Below are 19,603 nucleotides of genomic sequence, written 5' to 3'. Positions count from 1 at the left end.
AGGTGTAAGTTTTAGTTCCACATTCTTGCATTGTGGGTTCAGGTCAAGTCGGTGTTAAAAAAATGAAACCACTGGGCACCTGGCTGGCTCAGAGGAGCATGCAACTTTTGATCTCGGGGTCGTGAGTTTGAGCCCCACCTGGAGTGTAGAGATTATTTCCAAAAGAAAAAAAAAGATGAAGCCATAGTCCACTTGAACTTACTGGAAATTTTACTTATTACATAGTGCCTCAGACGTGAATACTGCACAAATATTTTAATTAACACATTTATGTATGAATATAACTATGAATATGAAAGTTTAGGGTAGTAAGGAAGGGAGCAGAATCTGACACAGGCTAGAAGTAGGCTTCATAGAGTCCTTGTTTCCTATAGGTATGCACTGTTAATTGTAGACAGTGCCACTGCCCTCTACAGAACCGACTATTCGGGTCGAGGGGAACTTTCAGCCAGGCAGATGCACCTGGCCAGGTTTCTGCGGATGCTTCTGCGACTTGCTGATGAGGTAAGCTGTGGGATAGGGACAGACCATGCCTAAGTTTCAGGGTCCTTGCTGGGAGATCAGAACATCAGTACCTGGTGTCATGAAGATAACAGATAGGAAGAGATATGTATATTAATCATTCTTTACTTTGTGGGGAAAGGGGTGGCAACAGTAGGGTTCTTTGAATATCTGGCCACAAAAAATGACATTTATTGTTTCTCCCATTAGTTTGGTGTCGCAGTGGTGATCACCAACCAGGTGGTAGCCCAAGTGGATGGAGCAGCCATGTTTGCTGCAGATCCTAAAAAACCTATTGGAGGAAATATCATTGCTCATGCCTCAACAACCAGGTAAAGTGATGGGATAAGCGATTTTGTCTTGGAGTGTCATATTAACTGAAGTAAACATGAAGATATAACATTTCCATTAAACCTGGTTAAAGCTTTTGTTGTATAATTAGACACAGGAGCCCTTGCTAAATCTAATTGTCATGCCCTGGTTAGTACAGATGTTTGCTTTTAGTTTACAAAAGAATGAAAAGCCCCCAAATATGAAAGAATGAATGTGAAAGATAGGCCTCTTCCTCATTAGTAAAAAAGTAATTATTTCAAAATGTTAAATTCACTAAGGTAGGGGCAGGATAGAAGTTGATTCCTCCAGGTTGTAAATGTCCCTAAGGAATACAGAAAGATCCCCAAAGTCCTAGGAAGTATATATATCTGGAAAAAAATTCATATCTACCATAAATAGGAAAAAGCTTTTAAAATTATAATAACTTTGGTCTGTTTCTTTGGGTCAGACTGTATCTGAGGAAAGGAAGAGGGGAAACCAGAATCTGCAAAATCTACGATTCTCCCTGTCTTCCTGAAGCTGAAGCTATGTTTGCCATCAATGCAGATGGAGTGGGAGATGCCAAAGACTGATTGGGGCTTTTCCTGTGATAAAGCTTAAGTGCTACAGCCTAATGGAGAGGACTGCTCCCTGGGGCTTCTTCACAGGCCTCTTCCTGTTTTCCTGCCAGAAAAAGGCTTCTGGAAAAACACCTATTCTATCAGCTTTTCTGATGGTGTAAACAGGAGACAGGTCAGTAGTCACAAACTGATCTGAAATGTTTATTCTGTCTGGAGTTTATTAATGTCTATGTGAATTATTTGGGGGGAAGTAAGGAAGATGTTTGACATCGTGCCTTAGGGTTGACTCAGAACTAACAGATGTTGCCCTGGCCAATCTTTAGTTCCCTTGAAGACAAAAGCTGGTGAGATTGGACTCTATCTGAACAATGTTGAAATGCCTGGGTGGCAAAGGAAGTAGGTCTCCTCACTGGTGGTTTTTGGTTTTTTTTGGTCAGTAAAACTGTCAGAAGTAGGTTTTTAAGTTAGTTTGCCTGAATTATAGAAGAATTTGTTTTTATTTAAGGCCTACTGGGCTACCAGCCCTTCAACATCTATGTGCTTGTTTTTTTAACTGCTAAGAGTAACTCAAGATAATTCTGGAATCTTAATCATTTCAGAAGCCCTAAGTGATTTAGTGTGGGGCTACTAATAAAGTAGTTATTTGTGCGGTTTATAGGAGTTATTCTGGTGTAAGCTGAATATTTTAAGAGAGGGCCTTAAAAATAATTTATTGGCACTAACTGATCAGTTTCTATTGCTTTAAAATTGAGAATTTTAAAGGGAAGTCATACATTCAGATGATTTAGCTTACTAGCCTTCAATGTAATAGATATTACAAGATGAATATCCAATGACTTTCCCATGGTCTTTGTATTAAGCTTTTGTTATAGAGTCCTGATACTTGTCCATACTATTCTACTTGAGGGGTTTGAGATACTTCTCTTCTTCCCCTTCAGACTTCTACTCAGGATGAATTTTAACCAGCTCTTCAAATTACAAAGGGCCTCTCAGCTAGTATTGGAAGGAGAGGCATAGAAAATCTCTGCTGTTGCCTGTGTTGATCCTACTGTATGTAGGGAAATAGGAAGACACAGTCAATTTAATGCAGCTTTGTTTAAAGAATGGAGTATCTCTCAGGTCTTGTCCTTCATTTCTTTACCACCAAACAAACCTGGGATGGTGTGTGTGTATGTATGTGTGTGTATATATAGAGAGAGAGTAAGCCAGAGTGGCAGATTCTGGAATGGAAGTAAAAGGATTTCGATCCTTTAGTCCTATAAATTTGTCTGAATTATCACAGGTGAGATTAGGCTTTGTGCTGTTGGCCATAAGAGTCAACTAGTTAGAATAGACCTTGGCCAGCCTTTTTTACTTGTAACTAAAATTTCCACTGAAAAGAGCTTAAACTATTAGGTGCTATTTGTCTGCCATAGCTTCTGTAGTAGGAAGTAGTTATGGAAATGTCAAGCAAGAAAGGGGAATATAGTCACTTCTAATCAAATTTGGTTTATTTCAAGTTTGTACCAAAATATATTCCAGGCAACTCCTCAGATCATCATTTCACAGTCTCCTGTCTTATGGACTGTGCCCTTCTAAAAGCTGCTGGGATTCTATTCTGGAAATCAAGTATTCCAGCCCCTCAGCCCAGGAATATAGTTAGAATTCACATGATAGGGGAGAAGAGGGCAATATTTTTGGGCTGCTATGACCTTTCCTTTTACCATGATAGGGTATGGTTTCAGGACTATATACTTTGGTGTTGAATATTAATCAGTAGAAAAGATTAGAGAGTACAAGTTCTGTGTTTTGTTCCCATAGCTCTTTGAAGTTCATCCACTCACAGGCTAAAGGCAGCCTTCAGTGCTAGTCTTGGTTTTTCAAGAATTCACTTAAGAGAACTATAGAAATCCAGGCCTCAAGTACTTCCCCAATTTCAGATTAGATAAGGGATTAGAATAAATTAACCAGTGGGCAAGGAAAGAAATTGGGGAATGGTTATAGATACCAGCCAGGCTCGGGAGTCAGGACCCTCACTTAAGCAGTCTTAGATTCCTGATCTAATAAGCAGGGCAGTCTTCCTCAAGTCATGAAGGCCACTGAAATATGATTATTCTCTTAAAATTACTTCCAATTCTTCCAAGTCTTTCTGGAAAGCTGAATCCTAAGGAGACAAGAGAATAAAACCAAAACTAGACCAGAACTCGAAAATCTAACATTTCCCCAACCACTGATACCTGAGAAGGGCCCTTTGCTTCCTTTTTACCTACTTTCGCAGGACAGCCTATGAAATCTGCCTCCTCCCCTAGGTGAGATATATATAAAAGAACCTATATACAATTTTCTAGGGAAGATTCTTTCCTGAAAAAAGGTCACATGATTCAAGAGCTCTTCAAAGTATTACCTCATTGGTGACATCTGGCAGCTCCAGGGCTAACTTCATCCACTGTCTAGCTTCAGAGTTTTTTCCTAGTTCTCTGTAGCACTGAAAAGATACAACAGTGAAAACCTGGGAGAAATACCACCAGAACCTGGACTTTCAGGACTTCCCACAAATAACATGTTTTCATCGATGTTGAAAAAGGCAGGTGAGTTTACCTTGGAAATATATACCCTCCCTGCTTTGGAAAATCCTGGCTGTAGTTCTTCAGCCTAGAAAAAGGGAGGAATGCGGTTCAGTAAGGGGATTACCATGTTCAAGTCAGGCTGAGGTTTATTAAATAGAGCTTTCCAGTTCCCAACCCAAAGACTGATCCAGTCATCCAAGGAACTCTATTTTTATAAGCTATCCAAGTGGTTCTGATTCTCCCATAGAAAATTCCCCCCTACCAGAAATCCGTCCCTTCCTTCCCCATACCTTTAGGAAGCTCTGGAGGGCATCCTGCACAGTGGCACTGAGAGGGCTTTCGAACAAGGCTGTAGCAGTTTTTTTCTCTAGCCAGCTCAGGTGAGAGACCTGCCACCAAAAGAGCAAGGTGTAAATAAAAAGTTTTAAGTATCTTTAAGAACATCAAATATTCTGTACTTAAAACATGGTCAGATAGGGCTGGGTCCAGTCACCCATAACACAACCATTCAGAGGAAATGGGTACTTGAGCCAGACCAGGCTACGGCCCCTGCTTGCAGGTTTTCACTGCAAGGATAGCAGTGTCACGGGACACTTAGGGCCTTGATACTAGGCCCCAGAATTTAGCTTACCTGGTAGCACCACCTGCCAAGAAGAAAGTGAGCCATAGGGTTTTCTGGCTGGAGAGCAATGGCTTTGTCCACATGCTCCTGAGGGGAAAAATGTAAATCTAAACTACCATCAGAGTTGCTAAGGGAAGAGCAAGTCGTAGACACTGCAGGAGCACCCTTTGCAAGGAGCTGGGATAGAGCAGGCAATCTGGAATAGAGCAGTACAAGGGAAGGAAGAGAAGCCTTTCCTCACCTTGAAGCTAAAGCCACTCTGGATGCGCCTCTGGATGCTCTCATGCTCAGCCAACTGACCACAAAGCACTGCATACCTATGGGGGAAAGTGGCAGCGAGCTCAAGGACAAGGAATGGGCTTCTCGTCAACTGCCCTCTAACCCCCTCAAGTAGAGCTGAAAATAGCATTTTTATATGTATAAAACTCTCTTCATAAATCTGTAGTCCCAATTCATATTCTTTAACAAACACCGGTAGGCTCACAATTCTCCAAAGTATGCTAGGTACAAAAAAGTGGGGTCCCACCACAGTAAGCTTCTCCTACTTAACATTTAGGCAATGTCTCAGTCCAAATCTCCACTAATTTCTCCATGTAAGGAATATAGCCATGGCGGGGGCATAAAAACTTAAAAAGTGGATCTAATAATCATCAAAACGTAAGGGACCTAAATACATTGCTTATCATCTCCTGAGCAGACCCTAAAAGAAGGTCTACGTTAGCTTTAGAAGTATTTAAGTATGTCCCTGGGAAGCTGTACTCGTGGACAAATTGGGATGGGATACTCTAGGAAATTCTAATGTTAATTTGGGAACCAACAGAAGCTGATGAAGACAGGCTTCAGATTTATATCCTCCCACCCAATCAGGGAACAAAGCCAGCCAGCTTTCCATCTTCAAAAACAAACATCTTACTACCCTATCTCCCCAGCATTGTTTCTAGAAGCACAATTGACATTAAATGAGTGTGTAGAGACCCAAGTTGCCTTTTCATTTATTCACTTAAATATTGGGGGCATCTGTATCAGATACTTCCAGAGGCTCATTTCCATATTTCCTCCCAAACAGCTGTTCTCTAAGAATAAAGTGTAAGGCTATTTTCTATCCTTGGGAGTCCAGGAGCCCCAAGGAAGAACACAGGGAAGTGGCACCAAGGACCTGATCCCTGAGAGGAGCTCTTGCAGAGACAATCTGAGGGCAGAAATATGGAAAGCAAGGGAGAGGTGGGAAGAGAATTTTCACTAAAAACTCTTGAGGTGCTGGAAACAGGCCCTAGGACACAAGTTGGATTTGACCCATGGAAGTTGGCAGAACCTTGCCTGACAAAGACCACAAACAGGGTTGATGTTTTTGTAAGCTGATAAACTAACTCATGCAAGCCAAGCAAAGAAGCCAAAGTCCACCACCAGCCAGGGACTGCAGCTAGGGGAAGGAAGAGCTTGTGCAGGACAAACTACAAACTGTGCCAGCTTCCTTGAAGAGCCAAGAACCCACAAATTTTGTAGCTAGGATAACTCTCAAAAAGCTATGCGTTTCTCTAAGTCCCAACAACAAATCCTATTTCCCCTTGCCTCACTCCCAAGGCACCTTCCAAAAATCGCCCCCCGCCCCTCCCCCCAGGTCCCTGCTCCCTCTCCTGTCTCCTTTGGCAAGCGCCTTTGTGGTCAGGGCAGAGAAATGGCTCTCTTCCACTCTAACTCATGCTAACTCTTCCCACGACCCTGTAGATTATTACCACTGGTGACATTCAGCATTCTCATCCCCCTTCTCCAGAGCAGCCTCTGCCTCTTCTTTTCCTGTAAGACAAAGGTAATCCAGAGTTGACAAGGGTTCCCATGCACACTTCCACAGCAGGAGCTCTGGCAACAATAACTGCTCTAGGTCTTACTAATCCCTATCCTGGCTAGGTTTGTTTGAAATAATTTTGAGTTTGAACAGAATGAAAAGCTATAAATAGACCGAGGTGAAGCAGAAATTATCCCTGAGAAGCTTTCTGTCTCTGTCATCAGCTGCCCAGCTACCTTCTGTTTTGTTTTGTTTTTACAGCATCCACCTGATGTGCTCAAAGCATTTTAAACTTTTTTCTTTTTTTTTTTTTTTTTTTTTATTGAGAGAGAGGGAAAGAGAGAGCACAAGCTGGGGAGAAGCAGAAAGGGGGACACAGAGTCCGAAGTAGGCTCCAGGCTCTAAGCTGTCAGCACAGAGCCCAACTCAGGGCTAGAATCCACACTGTGAGAGCCAAAGTCAGACACTTAACCAACTGAGCCACCCAGGTGCCCCTCAAAGCATTTTAAATATAAAACAACCCAATGGCAATCAAACTGTTCCCAACAGACCTTATCTTAGAGGGTTGTGGACAGGCTTCAAGGTGTCCATGTATTCTCTGGAGTTGTATAAAATTTTACCTACAGGTACATTTTATTGAGGAGAGGGCCTACAGCTTTAATCAAATTCTCTAATGGATCTGTGTTCCAAGATTAATTTTTTTTTTTTAATGTTTGTTTATTTTTGAGAGAGAGACAGAGGCAGACTGAGAGCAGGGGAGGGGTAGAGAGAGAAAGAGACACAGGATCTGAAGCAGGCTCCAGGCTCCGAGCTGACAGCACAGAGCCTGACGTGGGGCTCAAACTCACAAACCGCGAGAGCATGACCTGAGCCGAAGTCAGTCCCTTAACCGACTGAGCCACCCAGGCGCCCCTGTGTTCCAAGATTAAACACAGCTCTAGATCAAAACTCCTCACCAGAGCCAAAAGGACCAATGTCTGACCAGAGATGACATTCACTTAGTTTTCTAGGCACTAAGACTGATAAAGAAATCAAGGCCTAAACACATGAAGGCTCTTGACAAGGATTTCCTAGGCTAACAAGGAGCCTGGAGCCCTCTAGCTGGAGAACATCATGCCTACAACACTGGAGAAAAGAGCACACTGCAAAATAGGACTTCTTGATTAAAGCCAAGAGGGCTTCAAAGGGAACATGGAGAAAATGGAACAAAAGTAATGGGTTGAGGTGATAGGCTAGCTGATGTGAAATGTTTCTTCATGCTGAAATTATAATTATGGTATAAAGTTGCATATGCAACAAATACATTTTTAAGATGGCTGATGAGAAATAACAGCCCTCCCCAATAACCTTTCCTCCACCCCTTTTTAAGACCACTCTTTTTTATTTTGAGAGAGAGGGCTTGTATGAGCAGGGGAGGGGCAGAGAGAATCCCAAGCAGCCTCCACACCTTCAGTAGGACACCTGACTGAGCCACCCAGGCACCCTATAACCTCCCCTTTCTAAACAATGACCAACTGTGGCCCCATCAGTGGGAGGACATGGTCTCTTAGTGGATTTTTCCCTGCCCACTTCAAAGCACTCTCTTAATAGAAAAATCAGAGCTGAGAGTTTCTTCCTGCCAAGTTAGACATGAGGGTGAAAAGATTATCACCTAAGATCCCACACTATGGTCTCCTCCTGGTGGTCCGACTTTTAGAGATAGAACAAAATGAAGAACTTTAGACACATCAAGGATGGTCCTAAAAAAGCCATGATTCTAGAAGCAGGGCCTCCAAAGATGCTCAATCTGTCCTCCAGCAGGAGTAGACTTGTACAGAATTGCTAAGCTCTGCAGACCAGACCAGAGCACTGGCTATGGCTGCTCTAATCACCACTCTGCCTTCACCTTCAGGTTTCATCCTGGCTACTGGTACTAATAAGAGATGATCATTGATCAAAAAGAAAGGTTCTTGTTGATACCAAGAGTCCAGATATTAGCCCAAAAGCTGATCAGAATCCTCACCTGAAATCTAGGAGGGAAAGCAAAAGCTTTTGAGAAGAAGCAAACAGAAATTAAGCACCTTCTGTTAAAACTTGGAGATTTTTCTGAAAATATCAATAAACATTCAACTCAACTGGCCTAGTCTTTCTATATTGACAGAATTCTACAAATGACCTTGAGGTATGTCAGATTCTACATTAGCAAAGACTCAATGTTTGTAAGTGAAGAAGTAGACATGTCCACTTTGGATAGTTCAACTGACTTTAGATAACTGAATAAGACCTAGAAGTCTATTGATGGTGCCTGACTTGGGCTGTATGGCTAGGCAGGACCCATCTTCCCCACAAAGCCAGTCATTTCTCAACATCCCAGGATTCTCAGTGATATGACAGGGAAGAGCCCTGAACTTGGCATGATTCAGATGCACCCTACCTCCCAGGATACACTTTGGTAAAAGAGTTGCTAAATTGATCCCAAAGACTCCTAAGCTAGCAGTAGTCTTCCAAACTACTCCTTACAGGCCCTCACCGAACATTCCACTCCTGTTCTTAGAACACATGCTCCACAGGCTCTGTAACAAACCAGATTCCTAAGCAACAGCAAAAAACCCTCTTCAGATTAATAAAGTAGGCTTTGCCCTCTCTTGCAGCTGGGGAGTGAGAACAAAGAATTGCGCTAGTTTGATACAACTATCCCTAAAAACATTTGCACCTGTATTAATCATGATGTGCAGAGAAACAGACTGTGCTGTCTCAAGAAGGAAGAAGCCCATGGGAACCACAGTTTGTGCTGAGTCAAAGAGGGAGCCACAACTGCCCTGACAGCCTACATCTTCTCTTAGTAGTTCCCCTGAGCCCCAGATGAGCCAGCTATACCCCTAGAATCAGTCACCTTCCCACCAGGAATCTGTCAGCACTTACCATTTAGGGCATATGACTTCTTCTCGCTCACCTCCTCAGTGAGCTCACACATGTCACTGTAGGCCCGGGCCAGACGCCAGAGAAAATCCTGCCGATTTCCATACTGCAGACCAAACAGAGGGATGGATAAGGCCCTTTTTCAGCTGCAGAGAACTGGGGCTCTGGCCTTCTCCCCATGACCCTTTCAGTTTCCAAGCTAGTGTGTTATAAACTGACATTAGGCCAGCCTTATGCACAGTGTTTCATCCCCATGTCCTCCCACCTGCACTTAGCTAACTAAGGACGCATTATCTCTAGATAGTAGATTGCACAACCCCTCGGAGTGAGGGCATTCTGGCCTGACACCATGAGGAATAAAGGTCAACTCCAAGATGAAGTGAGGCACAATGAAAGAAATCTTGCTGACACAATGAAAAAGTGGAAATGCCCAAGAAAAGGAAAAATTCTAACTGGGGTATTTATACCTGGGTGAGCATAAATTCTAGCAGTGAACCAGAGAAAGGAACTGTGGTTGAATGACCTATACACTTGTTACAGAAATTTCAAGTAGGGCAGGCAGCTTGGGCTCTGCCTCAAGGGAAATAAAAAGAAAAACTATTCTGGTTCTTTCCACATTTCTCTCTACTGTAAGAGGGTAGAGCTCTTTAGCAGTAGTTCTACAGGAGGCAGAGGACTGGGGAGGAAGCTCTAGGGCAGGCGGCACACCTAGGCCCCTGGGGGCAGTGCGTGGCCTACTTGAATAGCACATGCAGCCCTGGGGGGTACATGCAGAACCAGCCATCTCACCCTCCCTTCCCTTCCCAGGTCACCTTTCAGGCTTATCAACTACAGGGGCCTGCTTTCGTTCTCGGAGGGTTGGGGGTTAGTAAGGGCAGACGGAGCTGGAGCCTCACCGCCAGCTTGTTGTTGAGCAGCAGCTGGAAACCCTCCCGCTTGCCCTGCTCATTGCCCTGGTGTAACTCATCGGCCTGCTGCAGGAGGGGCAGCACATCCTCCAGGCCAGGGGAGCCTCCAGCCTCCAGGACTCTGACCGCTGGGCCTGAAGCCACCTCCACCTCCACCTCCAGGTCCAGAGAATCCTTTCTTCCCATCTTCACAGTCTCACAGCTCACTTCGTCTTCCCCGTCATCACTTTCCCTGTCAGAGTCATGCTCGTAGTCTGACTCAGCGTTGGCCGTTGTATACCTGTGGCAGAGAAATGTAGAGAAGACAAGGGAGACAGGGTCAAGGGAGATTTTTTAGCCTCAGAGCCCTAGGGTCTATTCCCACCCACAAACAAGGGCTCTTCATGGCATGCTGTCCAAAGCCCCAAGTAAAAACCATTTCTATCACGTAAGGGCAGAAATTAGTCCTTGAGAGAAAACTTCCCAGGGGGAACTATGGGCTGGGAAAATGATGCCTCCTGTAGGGAAAGAGTGACCAGCGGGGGACACCGTGGCAGCCAGGGGCTGATGCTGAGCTACCGCCAGGTCAGGCAGATAATCAGAAAAAGCCTAGAAGAGAAGCTGCCTAAAAAGTAATGTACCAAAATACTGCTAGTAGATCTCAGGGTAGAAGAATTAAAGGTAATCTTTTTTGTATTTTTTAATATACAGGACTGCTTTAGTGAGCATATATTCTTATAAGTAAAAAAAGACATACTTAAGATAAAAACTATAATGTAGGTGGAACTGATCTCCTGAGCTAGATTCTCACCAGGCTAAGGGCCTGTCAATCATTTTTGTTTTATCAGCCAAAAGCACCTGCCAATGTGGTTGGGTGCCAGCCTCTGAGGCCACGGGCAGCCCAAATAGCAACGTTTTCTTTCTCAATTCAAGGTACACCTCTCTCCTAAGTCAGGAGCCAAACCCAAACCACAATAGGAGTAGCCCTTGGAAACCTTAGGAACTTGGCAGGGATGGGGAAAGGCCACTTTGCAGTTGGAATCAGGAGAGGAGGAAGATCCAAACAGAACCCCCTGGGAAGGTATCTCTGGGGCCACCGTAAGAAATGCCTCCTAGGAGCCCCCAACCTTGATGCACTCACTAAAGAGGAGGCCAAGTTACTCTTGGCTTCATTAGCAGCTGATTGGGATGTTCTCCCTAACCACCAGCTGACTCAGACAAAACTGAGAAGGTACGACTTTCAAGGGCTAGAACCAGACACCAGAGCAACCTCCAGACTTGAGTGAAAGCAAAGCAGGTTGTCAGAACCAAAAGGTTCCTAAGCACAAGGAGGATCTTGGGGCCATTTAGGGATAAGACTTCCTCCATCCCGGAATGAAAGATAGGGACAGGATACCTGTGGCTGAAGAAGAGATGAGAGGGAGACCTACAAATAAAGACAATACAAGACCATTTAAAGTTGGGCTGAGAGCTGTAGGTCAGAAAGCCAGACAGCAAGGAGTGAAGCTCCATCCAGAAGTACCAAATGAGCAACCAGACCTAGTGTCCCATCCATGCTGCTTTATCAAGGAGCTTCCAGACTCATCTAATGAAGCGTCCCAGGATCAGCTACTATGGAACTTGTAAGGTATTGAAAACCTAACTTCACCTTGCTGAGTAATGTGACCCAAGTTCTTTCCCCTCTAGCAATGTGCAGTAAAAACTTCAGAAATTAAAGGGACAAGGCAAAGTGGCATTGGATTTTACAAACCAACCTGGCTGGTGATGAACAAGACCACACACAGGCAGCCTAGAGAAACTCCCAACCAATTCTTACAGCTTGGACAATAGCCTGCCCCAAATGAGAAAATCAAATCAGAGTCTACTAGTGCCTCTACTCATGCCAGCCAGGCCCAAAGGCAAGATGGGTAAATGGGTTACCTGGGACAAAGAGCTGGAGTCTCGTGTTTCCTGTTGCTAGAAGGGGAGACACCACTGCCTGCTGCTGAAACCCCTCCAATTAGGAGTTCTAATGAGGAGTCTCCCAGGGAGGGACCCCTACCCTTACCCCTTTTACAGCAGAGGCATCTGCATAGTCTCTCCAGAGAGCTCACATGGCTGAAGAAAAGGAGTGGTCAGGAGGGACTTTGTTGCCACCCACGGAGTGAGAGCTGGTGGGTCCTTGTGAGGCAGTGAGGCTGAACAGTGAGGAGGCATTTTACTGCACCTCAGCCTTGCTTCAGGGAGCTCTGCTCTGCCTCACTAATTTGCAACCTGGCTGGCTGGCATGCAGTGGATGGGCAGACACTATTGCTCAAGCACAGACATCAGCCTTGTGAGCTGCCAGGGCTCAGCTACAGGGGCTACGTCTCTACACTGATACCATTTTCTCACGCTTAGACCACCAGTCCAGGCCTTGGAGAAATCAGACAGGAGAGAGAGAGAGATGTGCCTTTTGTTTAACATGCCCTGAGGCTTTTGAGGTCTACCAGGGACTGGCAGGGACCAGCAGGGACCTTTGAAAAGTCTCTTTGGAGCTGTGCCCTTGGGTGGAACACACTGTTCCCATACAAGGTAGAGGATCCATGGCTCCCTCGAAGCAAGGAGGCTAGAGCTACCCTACTCCAGCCCTTGAGGAGAGCCCCCAAGTCAGTGATCAAGGACTCAGTTACACGCATATCCCCTTCTTCTGACAATTAAGTTTCTTTGACTCCTCCTAAACCCCATTAGAAGGGCTGAGCTAAAACATTCAAAGACAACCAGGCATAGGAGACTAACTGGTGAGGGAGATAAGACCAACCTAAATGAGGTGATAAATGCCCAAGGAGGGGTGGCAATGGGGTTGTAGGCAATCCTTCTTGGCTGGGATGCCTGGGAAGGCTTACTGGAGGAGCTGGTGTTTTAGGGGAAGCTGCGTTTTGACCAGGAAAGAAGTAAAGCTGTGTTTGGTACAATGCTCAGGGAACAAGCTCACGAACCCACATGGCAATTCTGCCTCTGCCACATTCAGTTGATCCCCTGGGAGTTCAAAGTTGCTCCTTTATTTGGAAGAAAAGGGCAATACAGCTTTTAGGGGAGTAGGGCATCAAATAGTCTTAGCATTTCTTCCTTCAAAGAAGCACTCCTTCCCTGGTCCCACATGTTCAAAGCTGTTGCAGGGTTTATGGTCTCCTCCCAAACCCCCCCCCCCCCCTTGGCCTATATGGCACTGACCACGGCAAAAAGAATTATCCACCACGGCCACTGCCCCAGATAGCAGCAAGCTAAACCAGAGTCTTGCACCACGAGCCACCATCAGCTTCTACGTGCCACACGATCGGTCATGGGCTGAGCTTGCTGGAGCTATAATTAAGAAAGCCACCCTTCCTCTTGTCCCATCACAGATGGCTGATGGGCCTGTCCTTCCCTTTATGGCCTTGGGAGCCCCAATGAGCACTCCAAGCAGTGAAGCACCCACAGGCCTCCCTGGTTAAACACCCTGGCTCTCACTCTTCCCAGAAGTTTGTACAACTTCTTAAAATCATCATTAAGAGTCTTGAGTTCTACATCCTGATCTTGGGGAGAGCTGTGACCTCTCCTGTTCTACCCTCTTACAAACATCAGTTTCCCCATCTCCAGTGACCTGCTAAAAATGGGTTGCACAGAGATGCTCCTTAAGTCTCAGGGTCCACTTTGTCCTTCTTACTTTTCAGTCCAGATGTGTCAAACATGAATTCTATTTTTGCCCCCTCCTCTAACACAGCCTTCTGGAAACAGGCAGAAGTATTAGGTAAATGGAAAGGGGCCATGTCCATGAGCCCTTGACAATACAGATAACAAGGATCAGACAACACCAACAACAGTAGTCAGAAGTGGAGGACTAAAGCTTGTAGCAAGAGGTGCCCGAGCAATAATCAAATCCAGCACAGATACCCAATGGCAGTAATATCGAAAAAGAGAGTAATAATACCATTCTTAATTTTCTTAAAAAGCCAATGAGGACAGGCAGGAGAGTATAATGGCCCAAACAAGAAAATGAGGCTGAAATTTTCTGAGTAAGATGTACTGAACAGATACTACAGCTGTGGATAGTATGGGTAGGTCTTTCCTGGGCAGTGAGCTGTGGCAGCTCTTTAGTCCATGGGAAGAACTCCCAAGGGCTGCATGGAAATTTCTTCCTGAAAAAGCTTTTCTATGCCCCAACCACCAAGCCAGGCCTTAAATCACAGACCCTCCTGATCATAGACCCTCTACCCCTGCAGACGAGCCCAGCTGAGCCTGTACTCAGTAGCTGTATAACCTTGGGCAAGGCATCAAACCTCACTAAGCCTCAAGTCTCCATGTGTGAAACAGGGAGAAGAGCAGCATCTACTTCATAGGATCCCTGTGAGAATTAGGTGAGGAAATGCCTCTAAAGTACTTAGCGTGCTGTCACAGGAAAAATGAACAGTAGTTACTATCATAAGGTGTTTCAGCTAAAGAACACTGCTGAATGGCTGTGTGCATGTTTATAACTAAATCAGCCCTTCTGTCCCCACATAAGGCTGGGCTATTCTCTGTGCCACTCTTTTTCTTGAGGAGGAAGAAAGGTCAGCCTTGAGATCTCAGGCCACCTAGATGACTGGAGCCAGCAATAGACAAGGGCAGAAGCTGCCAGTGACAGCATCAGGCACAACAAAAATGTTCATTCACACTCCATCCTTGACACAGAAGTTTCAAAATGGCACTATTGGCTTAAAATCGAAAAGCCCTTAGCCTGACCATGTTTGGAGGCTGTCCACCAGACTCCTGCCTGCTGCCCATATCACAGTAAGGCCTATGGTCAGAAGTGCTAAGCTACCAAGTACTTGGGACAGTCAGCTCCCACCTGTGAAGATGCCAAGGGAGCATGAGCAAGCCTCCCGTGTGGGAACACAGGAGCTCCCAGGAGAGGGGAGCACTATTGGTGCTTGGAGGGCTCTGTAAACCTGGCCCAGCCACTGAATGCAGGAAATAAAGTCATAACACAATGCTTATAAAGCCCTTGTAATAGGGGCGCCTGGTTGGCTCAATCAGTAGAGCGTGTGACTCTTGATCTCAGGGTCGGGAGTTCAAGCCCTACATTGGGCATGGAGCCTACTTAATTAAAATATATAGGGGTGCCTGGGTGGCTCAGTTGGTTAAGCGTCCAACTCTTGATTTCAGCGCAGGTCATGATCCTGTGGTTCCTGAGTTCAAGCCCCATGTTGGGCTCTACATTGGGAGCGTGGAGCCTGCTTGATATTCTCTCTCTCCCTCTCTCTCTCTGCCCCTCCCTTGCTCTCAAAATAAACTTAAAAAAAATTATAAAGCCTTATGATAACACAGGAAAATGCCCAACTAATGTTACAGGAAAAATAAAAATAAAAAAATAGCATGGTAACTGTAAAAAAACCTGCTCAGAGGAAAATAACAGATGCAAGCATCAAGCATTGTTAACATTCCACTTGGCTGGGTGACATAAGGTAGATGGTTTTTCTTGTTTAACCTATTCTGTGCTTTATTCATTTATACCCTTACCTTGTTCCAAAAATTATTCATGCAGCTCAGTGTGAATTTTCTATATAAATAATATTTTCACAAAACATAATCCAGCTGAAGCCACAACTGCCTCCAGGAGAAAAAACTCACCCGCCTTCGCTCTCAGCATCTGTGAACGTGGCTCCTGAGGTGGCCGTGAAGTAGACAGAGCTGGAGCCAGTAGAGTCACTCCTCTCTCGGGCAAAAGGGAATCTCCGCCGCCGAGCCACTCTCTGGCTCTCTTCCATGTGGGATCTGAAAAGCAGGCCCCTTTAGAGAGGGTGCCATCAGGCCCCAGCCTGCCTGTTTTTCCCTTCCCCATGAGGGAAGCTCTATAACTACTGCTGCTCATTAAATGGCCAAGAGTGGACAAAATCCTGGGTCTCTACCCTTAGGAGAACAAGAAGGGCAGCTCCCTGGCCCAGCCCCATTGGGCACACCAGGTAAGTCAGAACAAAGCATTTCAGCTGCTCCCACAGACCACGAGGCCCCAAAAGCAGCAAGGAACTTACGGAAGGCAAGGTACCAAGCATACAGCTTCCCTGGCAGTTATGGGAGAAGCTGTAAAACTGGCTTCTTCCTTAGGGACAGGCAGCAAAGGCCAGGACACGGCTCAGCTGAAAAGCTATAGGGACTGGGAAAAGTTGAGGGGCGGGGGCGAGGCAGGACAGAAGGCCGCATCACTCACCGGACCTCCCCAACAATCTGCCCAGCAAGCCCCTGCAGGCTGCTCCTCAGCTCCTCCACCTCCCGCCGCAGGGCCGCCAGGCTGCTGAGCACAAAGTCCAGGCGGTCCAGCACCTCCTCCTGCCCTTCACGTGGAAGGCTGGGCAGCACTGCACCATCTCCAGCCTCGCCTGGGACTGCCCACAAAGGCCTCACTGAAGGAATGACAGCAGACAATGACACTCATGAGATAGAGTGAGGAAAAGATCTTGGACCTGGAATTCAAGAACACTTGCTTCTCACTGGAGCTCAATTTACAAAAACCCTTGAGGCTCAGACAGTATAGGTTCACAGGTAGGTCCTGGTAACAAGTCTCAAGTGACTATTCAAAGAAAAAAAATTCCAAGATCTCAATCTATAAACAAGAGCCCACTCTGTTCCAAGAACCTTCCACAGCAAGGCAGGTAATGTAAAATGCTTGCAAGACTTTAGTACCCAAAAGGCAGGACACCTGCCCTGCCAAAGGAAAACAAAACCCCTTACATGCCTAGCTCTCAAATACCAGGCAGTCGATACTCAACACACAGCAAAACTAAAATTGAACTCAAATTCTGGTCTTTCATTTCACAAAGAATAGCAAAGACAACTCTGAGCTCCTCTTCATTTAACACCATCATAGAAGGGCAAAGAAAGGGGCAGTTACTAAGAGCAAAGGTATACTGGGAATACCCCATCCACACCCCATGGGAAAAACACCATTACCAAGCCCTCAATTGAGTTCGGGTAAATTCCAACAATAAATGCTAACATCTGGTAGCTACCTAAGGCAATTGGCCTGGAAAATGTAAAAAGAGGGAAGAACGAGGAAGGCAGGACCCACAGTCCAGGCAAGCATAAATGTGTTCAAGGACATCTAGTGACAGTGTAGGTCCCCATTACAATACATACCCAACAGCATTCAAGAGCAAGAGGGGCACCTGGGTGGCTCAGTAGGTTAAGCAACCAACTTCAGCTCAGGTCATGATCTCGCAGTTCATGGGTTCAAGCCCCGCATCAGGCTCTGTGCTGACAGCCTGGAGCCTGTTTCGGATTTCTCTCTCTGCCCCTCCCCCACTTGTGTGCACGTGCTTGCTCGCTCTCTTTCTCTCTCTCAAAATTAAACATTAAAAAATTTTTAAAAAAAGCATAGAGCAAGAAAGATTGGGGGGGGGGGGGCGCGAACACACTGGCTTGATAGGAAGAGCATGCGACCTTGATCTCAGGGTGGAGTTTGAGCCCCACCTCAGATGTAGAGATTAAATAAAATTTTAAAAAAGAAAGGTCTCTGGGAACATGCCACTTTCTCCAAACAGCAGAAGAAAAACTGCTAAGAAGTTACAAACAAACCACAAGGGAAAAAAAGGAAAGACTAGCACACTCACAATACTAGGTTAGCAGCAGCTTATAAAATGCTGGCCAACAGGTGCAATCTAAATAGATAACTCTAGGTGTGCCTGGGAGGCTCAGTTAAGTGTCTGACTCTCAATTTCTGCTCAGGTCATGATCTCACAGTTAGTGAGTTCCAGCCCGCATTGGTCTCGGCGAGGATGGTGTGGAGCCTACTTGTAATTCTCTCTCCCTCCCTCGCTCTGCCCCTTCAACCCTCTCTCAAAATAAATAAACTTTCAACTAAATAAGTTGATAACTCTTTGAAGACTCTTCTAAAACTAACTTTTCCAATCCATCTGGCATTTGGTAATCAGAAAACACCCATTCCCAACTAACATGGGGTGAGAGGATATGAATGTGCCTCTATTACACACACATGAGGAGAGTGGCTTGAACCAGCCCTAGATGCTTTGGTCAAATGACTTAAGGTCAAAGTTTTGCAAAACGAAAGCACTACCCATTTCAGCTGTGGCTGGAAGCCAGCCACATTCAGCTTCAATTGCAGTAAATGCACTCCCAGTTCCATGCTGTGGAAGTCCACAGGACCAGGTGACCAGGCCCAGCCCTGCCACTTAATTGCTCTGTGACCACCTCAGTAAAGTTACATAATCTTTTTGAGTCTCAATTTTCTCCTAAGAAGGATTAAAAAAACCCTGAATAGTCTCTAAGGTCCCTTCAAATTCTAATACATAATTTAATACATAAGTCTCAAGACTCAATCCCCATAAGATTAGTTTTCCCTTTTGCCTTCTTTTGGACTTTTTCTCTACTTATTAAACACTTCACCCACCACTAAGCAAGTGCCTTTTATACACACATAGCACGTTGTGGCCTGAACTAAGCCTGAAAGCTAAACAATTTCACAATATACTTTCCTGGAATTATATGAAGAAGAGAAGAGGAAAACTGCTTTCCTTTTCAGTAAACTACAAAAAGGTGAAACTCTCATGCACCCCCACTCCGTTGTCCTGCTAAACGCAGCCCGGACCCTAGGCCCATTCGTCAACCATGACTGTGGCCTCAGGGGACCGGCTCCTACCTACCCTGGCGTCCGGGCTCTGAGGTCTGTGTGTAGTCCAGGGAGTTAGGTAGGCTCTGGCTGTGGCTGTGGCCGTGGCGCTGGGTCCGTTTCCACCGCTGGCTGTAAAGGGCACACAGGAATCCAAGGCCCGCGGCGGTGCCCAGCAACAGTCCCAACCCGGCCTGGGCGCCGCCCAAGACCCCCAGTCTAGACATGCTTCATCTGCAGCCCACGTGAGCCACTGGAAGCAGGCGGGCAGGGGGAGAGAGATTCGTGAGCGTGGTCCACCCACCCCGAAGGCCGAGCCCCTGGAGAGATCTCCTTGTCCAGAACCTGAGCTCCCGACTACCCTCATCCCCATCTGGACCCTAAGGATTCCGCCAGACTCCTGTGTGGGACTGACGCGCCTCTCACCCAACCTGGACGCAGCCTCCCGTCCAACAAACCCGCAGCCCTGATCTCAAAGTCAGGTTTCTGGGCCTCCAACTCCCTCCCACGACACTGCAGACAACAAACCCGCCGCCCCGGCTGCAAGCTCCGGGCCTCCCCCGCGCCCTCGGAAGGCACCCTGGCTGGCAGCAGATCGACTCAGACCCTTACCCGACCGCTCGAAACCACGGGGACAGCAGCCACGGCCGCGGCCTCTCACTGTCAATGGCCGTGACGTCATCAAGCGGCGCCAGCAGCCCCACGCGCCTTTAGGAAGGGGCGGAGAGATGACCGCTCGAGGCTCTGCCTCCGCCTTTGCTTTTTCCAGGGGGCGGTGCCAGCTGGGAGCGGGAAAGGGGAACCAAAGAGGGAGGTGGAGAGGGAAAGAGCAGAGAGACTTCTGGGTCGGATACTCCAGCAGTACCACATTCTG

At 46.2% G+C, this 19,603-nt stretch overlaps 2 protein-coding genes across 5 annotated transcripts in view; one reads left to right on the top strand and one right to left on the bottom strand.

The window, feature by feature from the left end:
* Positions 1 to 1,614, top strand: part of RAD51 (RAD51 recombinase) — a 33,739-nt gene extending 32,125 nt beyond the window's left edge. For both annotated transcript variants that reach the window (XM_043555644.1, XM_043555643.1), the window contains exons 8-10: positions 375 to 504; positions 712 to 833; positions 1,283 to 1,614. In XM_043555644.1, the coding sequence (XP_043411579.1) occupies positions 375 to 504; positions 712 to 833; positions 1,283 to 1,406 (376 nt within the window). In that variant the 3' untranslated portion in view covers positions 1,407 to 1,614. The remainder of the gene's footprint in view (positions 1 to 374; positions 505 to 711; positions 834 to 1,282) is intronic.
* On the bottom strand, positions 188 to 19,476 carry RMDN3 (regulator of microtubule dynamics 3). 3 transcript variants are annotated; one of them, XM_043555641.1, is made up of 13 exons: positions 19,342 to 19,476; positions 18,764 to 18,982; positions 16,315 to 16,507; positions 15,738 to 15,881; positions 10,140 to 10,431; positions 9,247 to 9,349; positions 6,296 to 6,356; positions 4,804 to 4,879; positions 4,572 to 4,649; positions 4,231 to 4,329; positions 3,972 to 4,025; positions 3,778 to 3,858; positions 188 to 575 (listed from the first exon to the last, which is right to left on the bottom strand). In XM_043555641.1, exons 2-13 carry the CDS (start codon positions 18,954 to 18,956, stop codon positions 561 to 563), a joined length of 1,389 nt encoding a protein of 462 aa, XP_043411576.1. In that variant the 5' UTR covers positions 18,957 to 18,982; positions 19,342 to 19,476; the 3' UTR covers positions 188 to 560. The 3 variants fall into 3 exon arrangements, with proteins under 3 accessions (XP_043411576.1, XP_043411575.1, XP_043411577.1); XM_043555640.1 differs by lacking the exon at positions 188 to 575 and adding an exon at positions 2,863 to 3,537; XM_043555642.1 differs by lacking the exon at positions 188 to 575 and adding an exon at positions 2,863 to 3,537 and having other exon boundaries at positions 18,764 to 18,861; positions 19,342 to 19,437.
* Positions 19,477 to 19,603: the final 127 nt, after the last annotated feature.

This window comes from Prionailurus bengalensis, chromosome B3 (genome assembly GCF_016509475.1).
Source record: "Prionailurus bengalensis isolate Pbe53 chromosome B3, Fcat_Pben_1.1_paternal_pri, whole genome shotgun sequence".
NCBI lineage: Eukaryota > Metazoa > Chordata > Mammalia > Carnivora > Felidae > Prionailurus > Prionailurus bengalensis.
The sequence above is the reverse complement of the archived record's forward strand: the minus strand, read 5'-3'. Positions and strand labels throughout refer to the sequence as shown.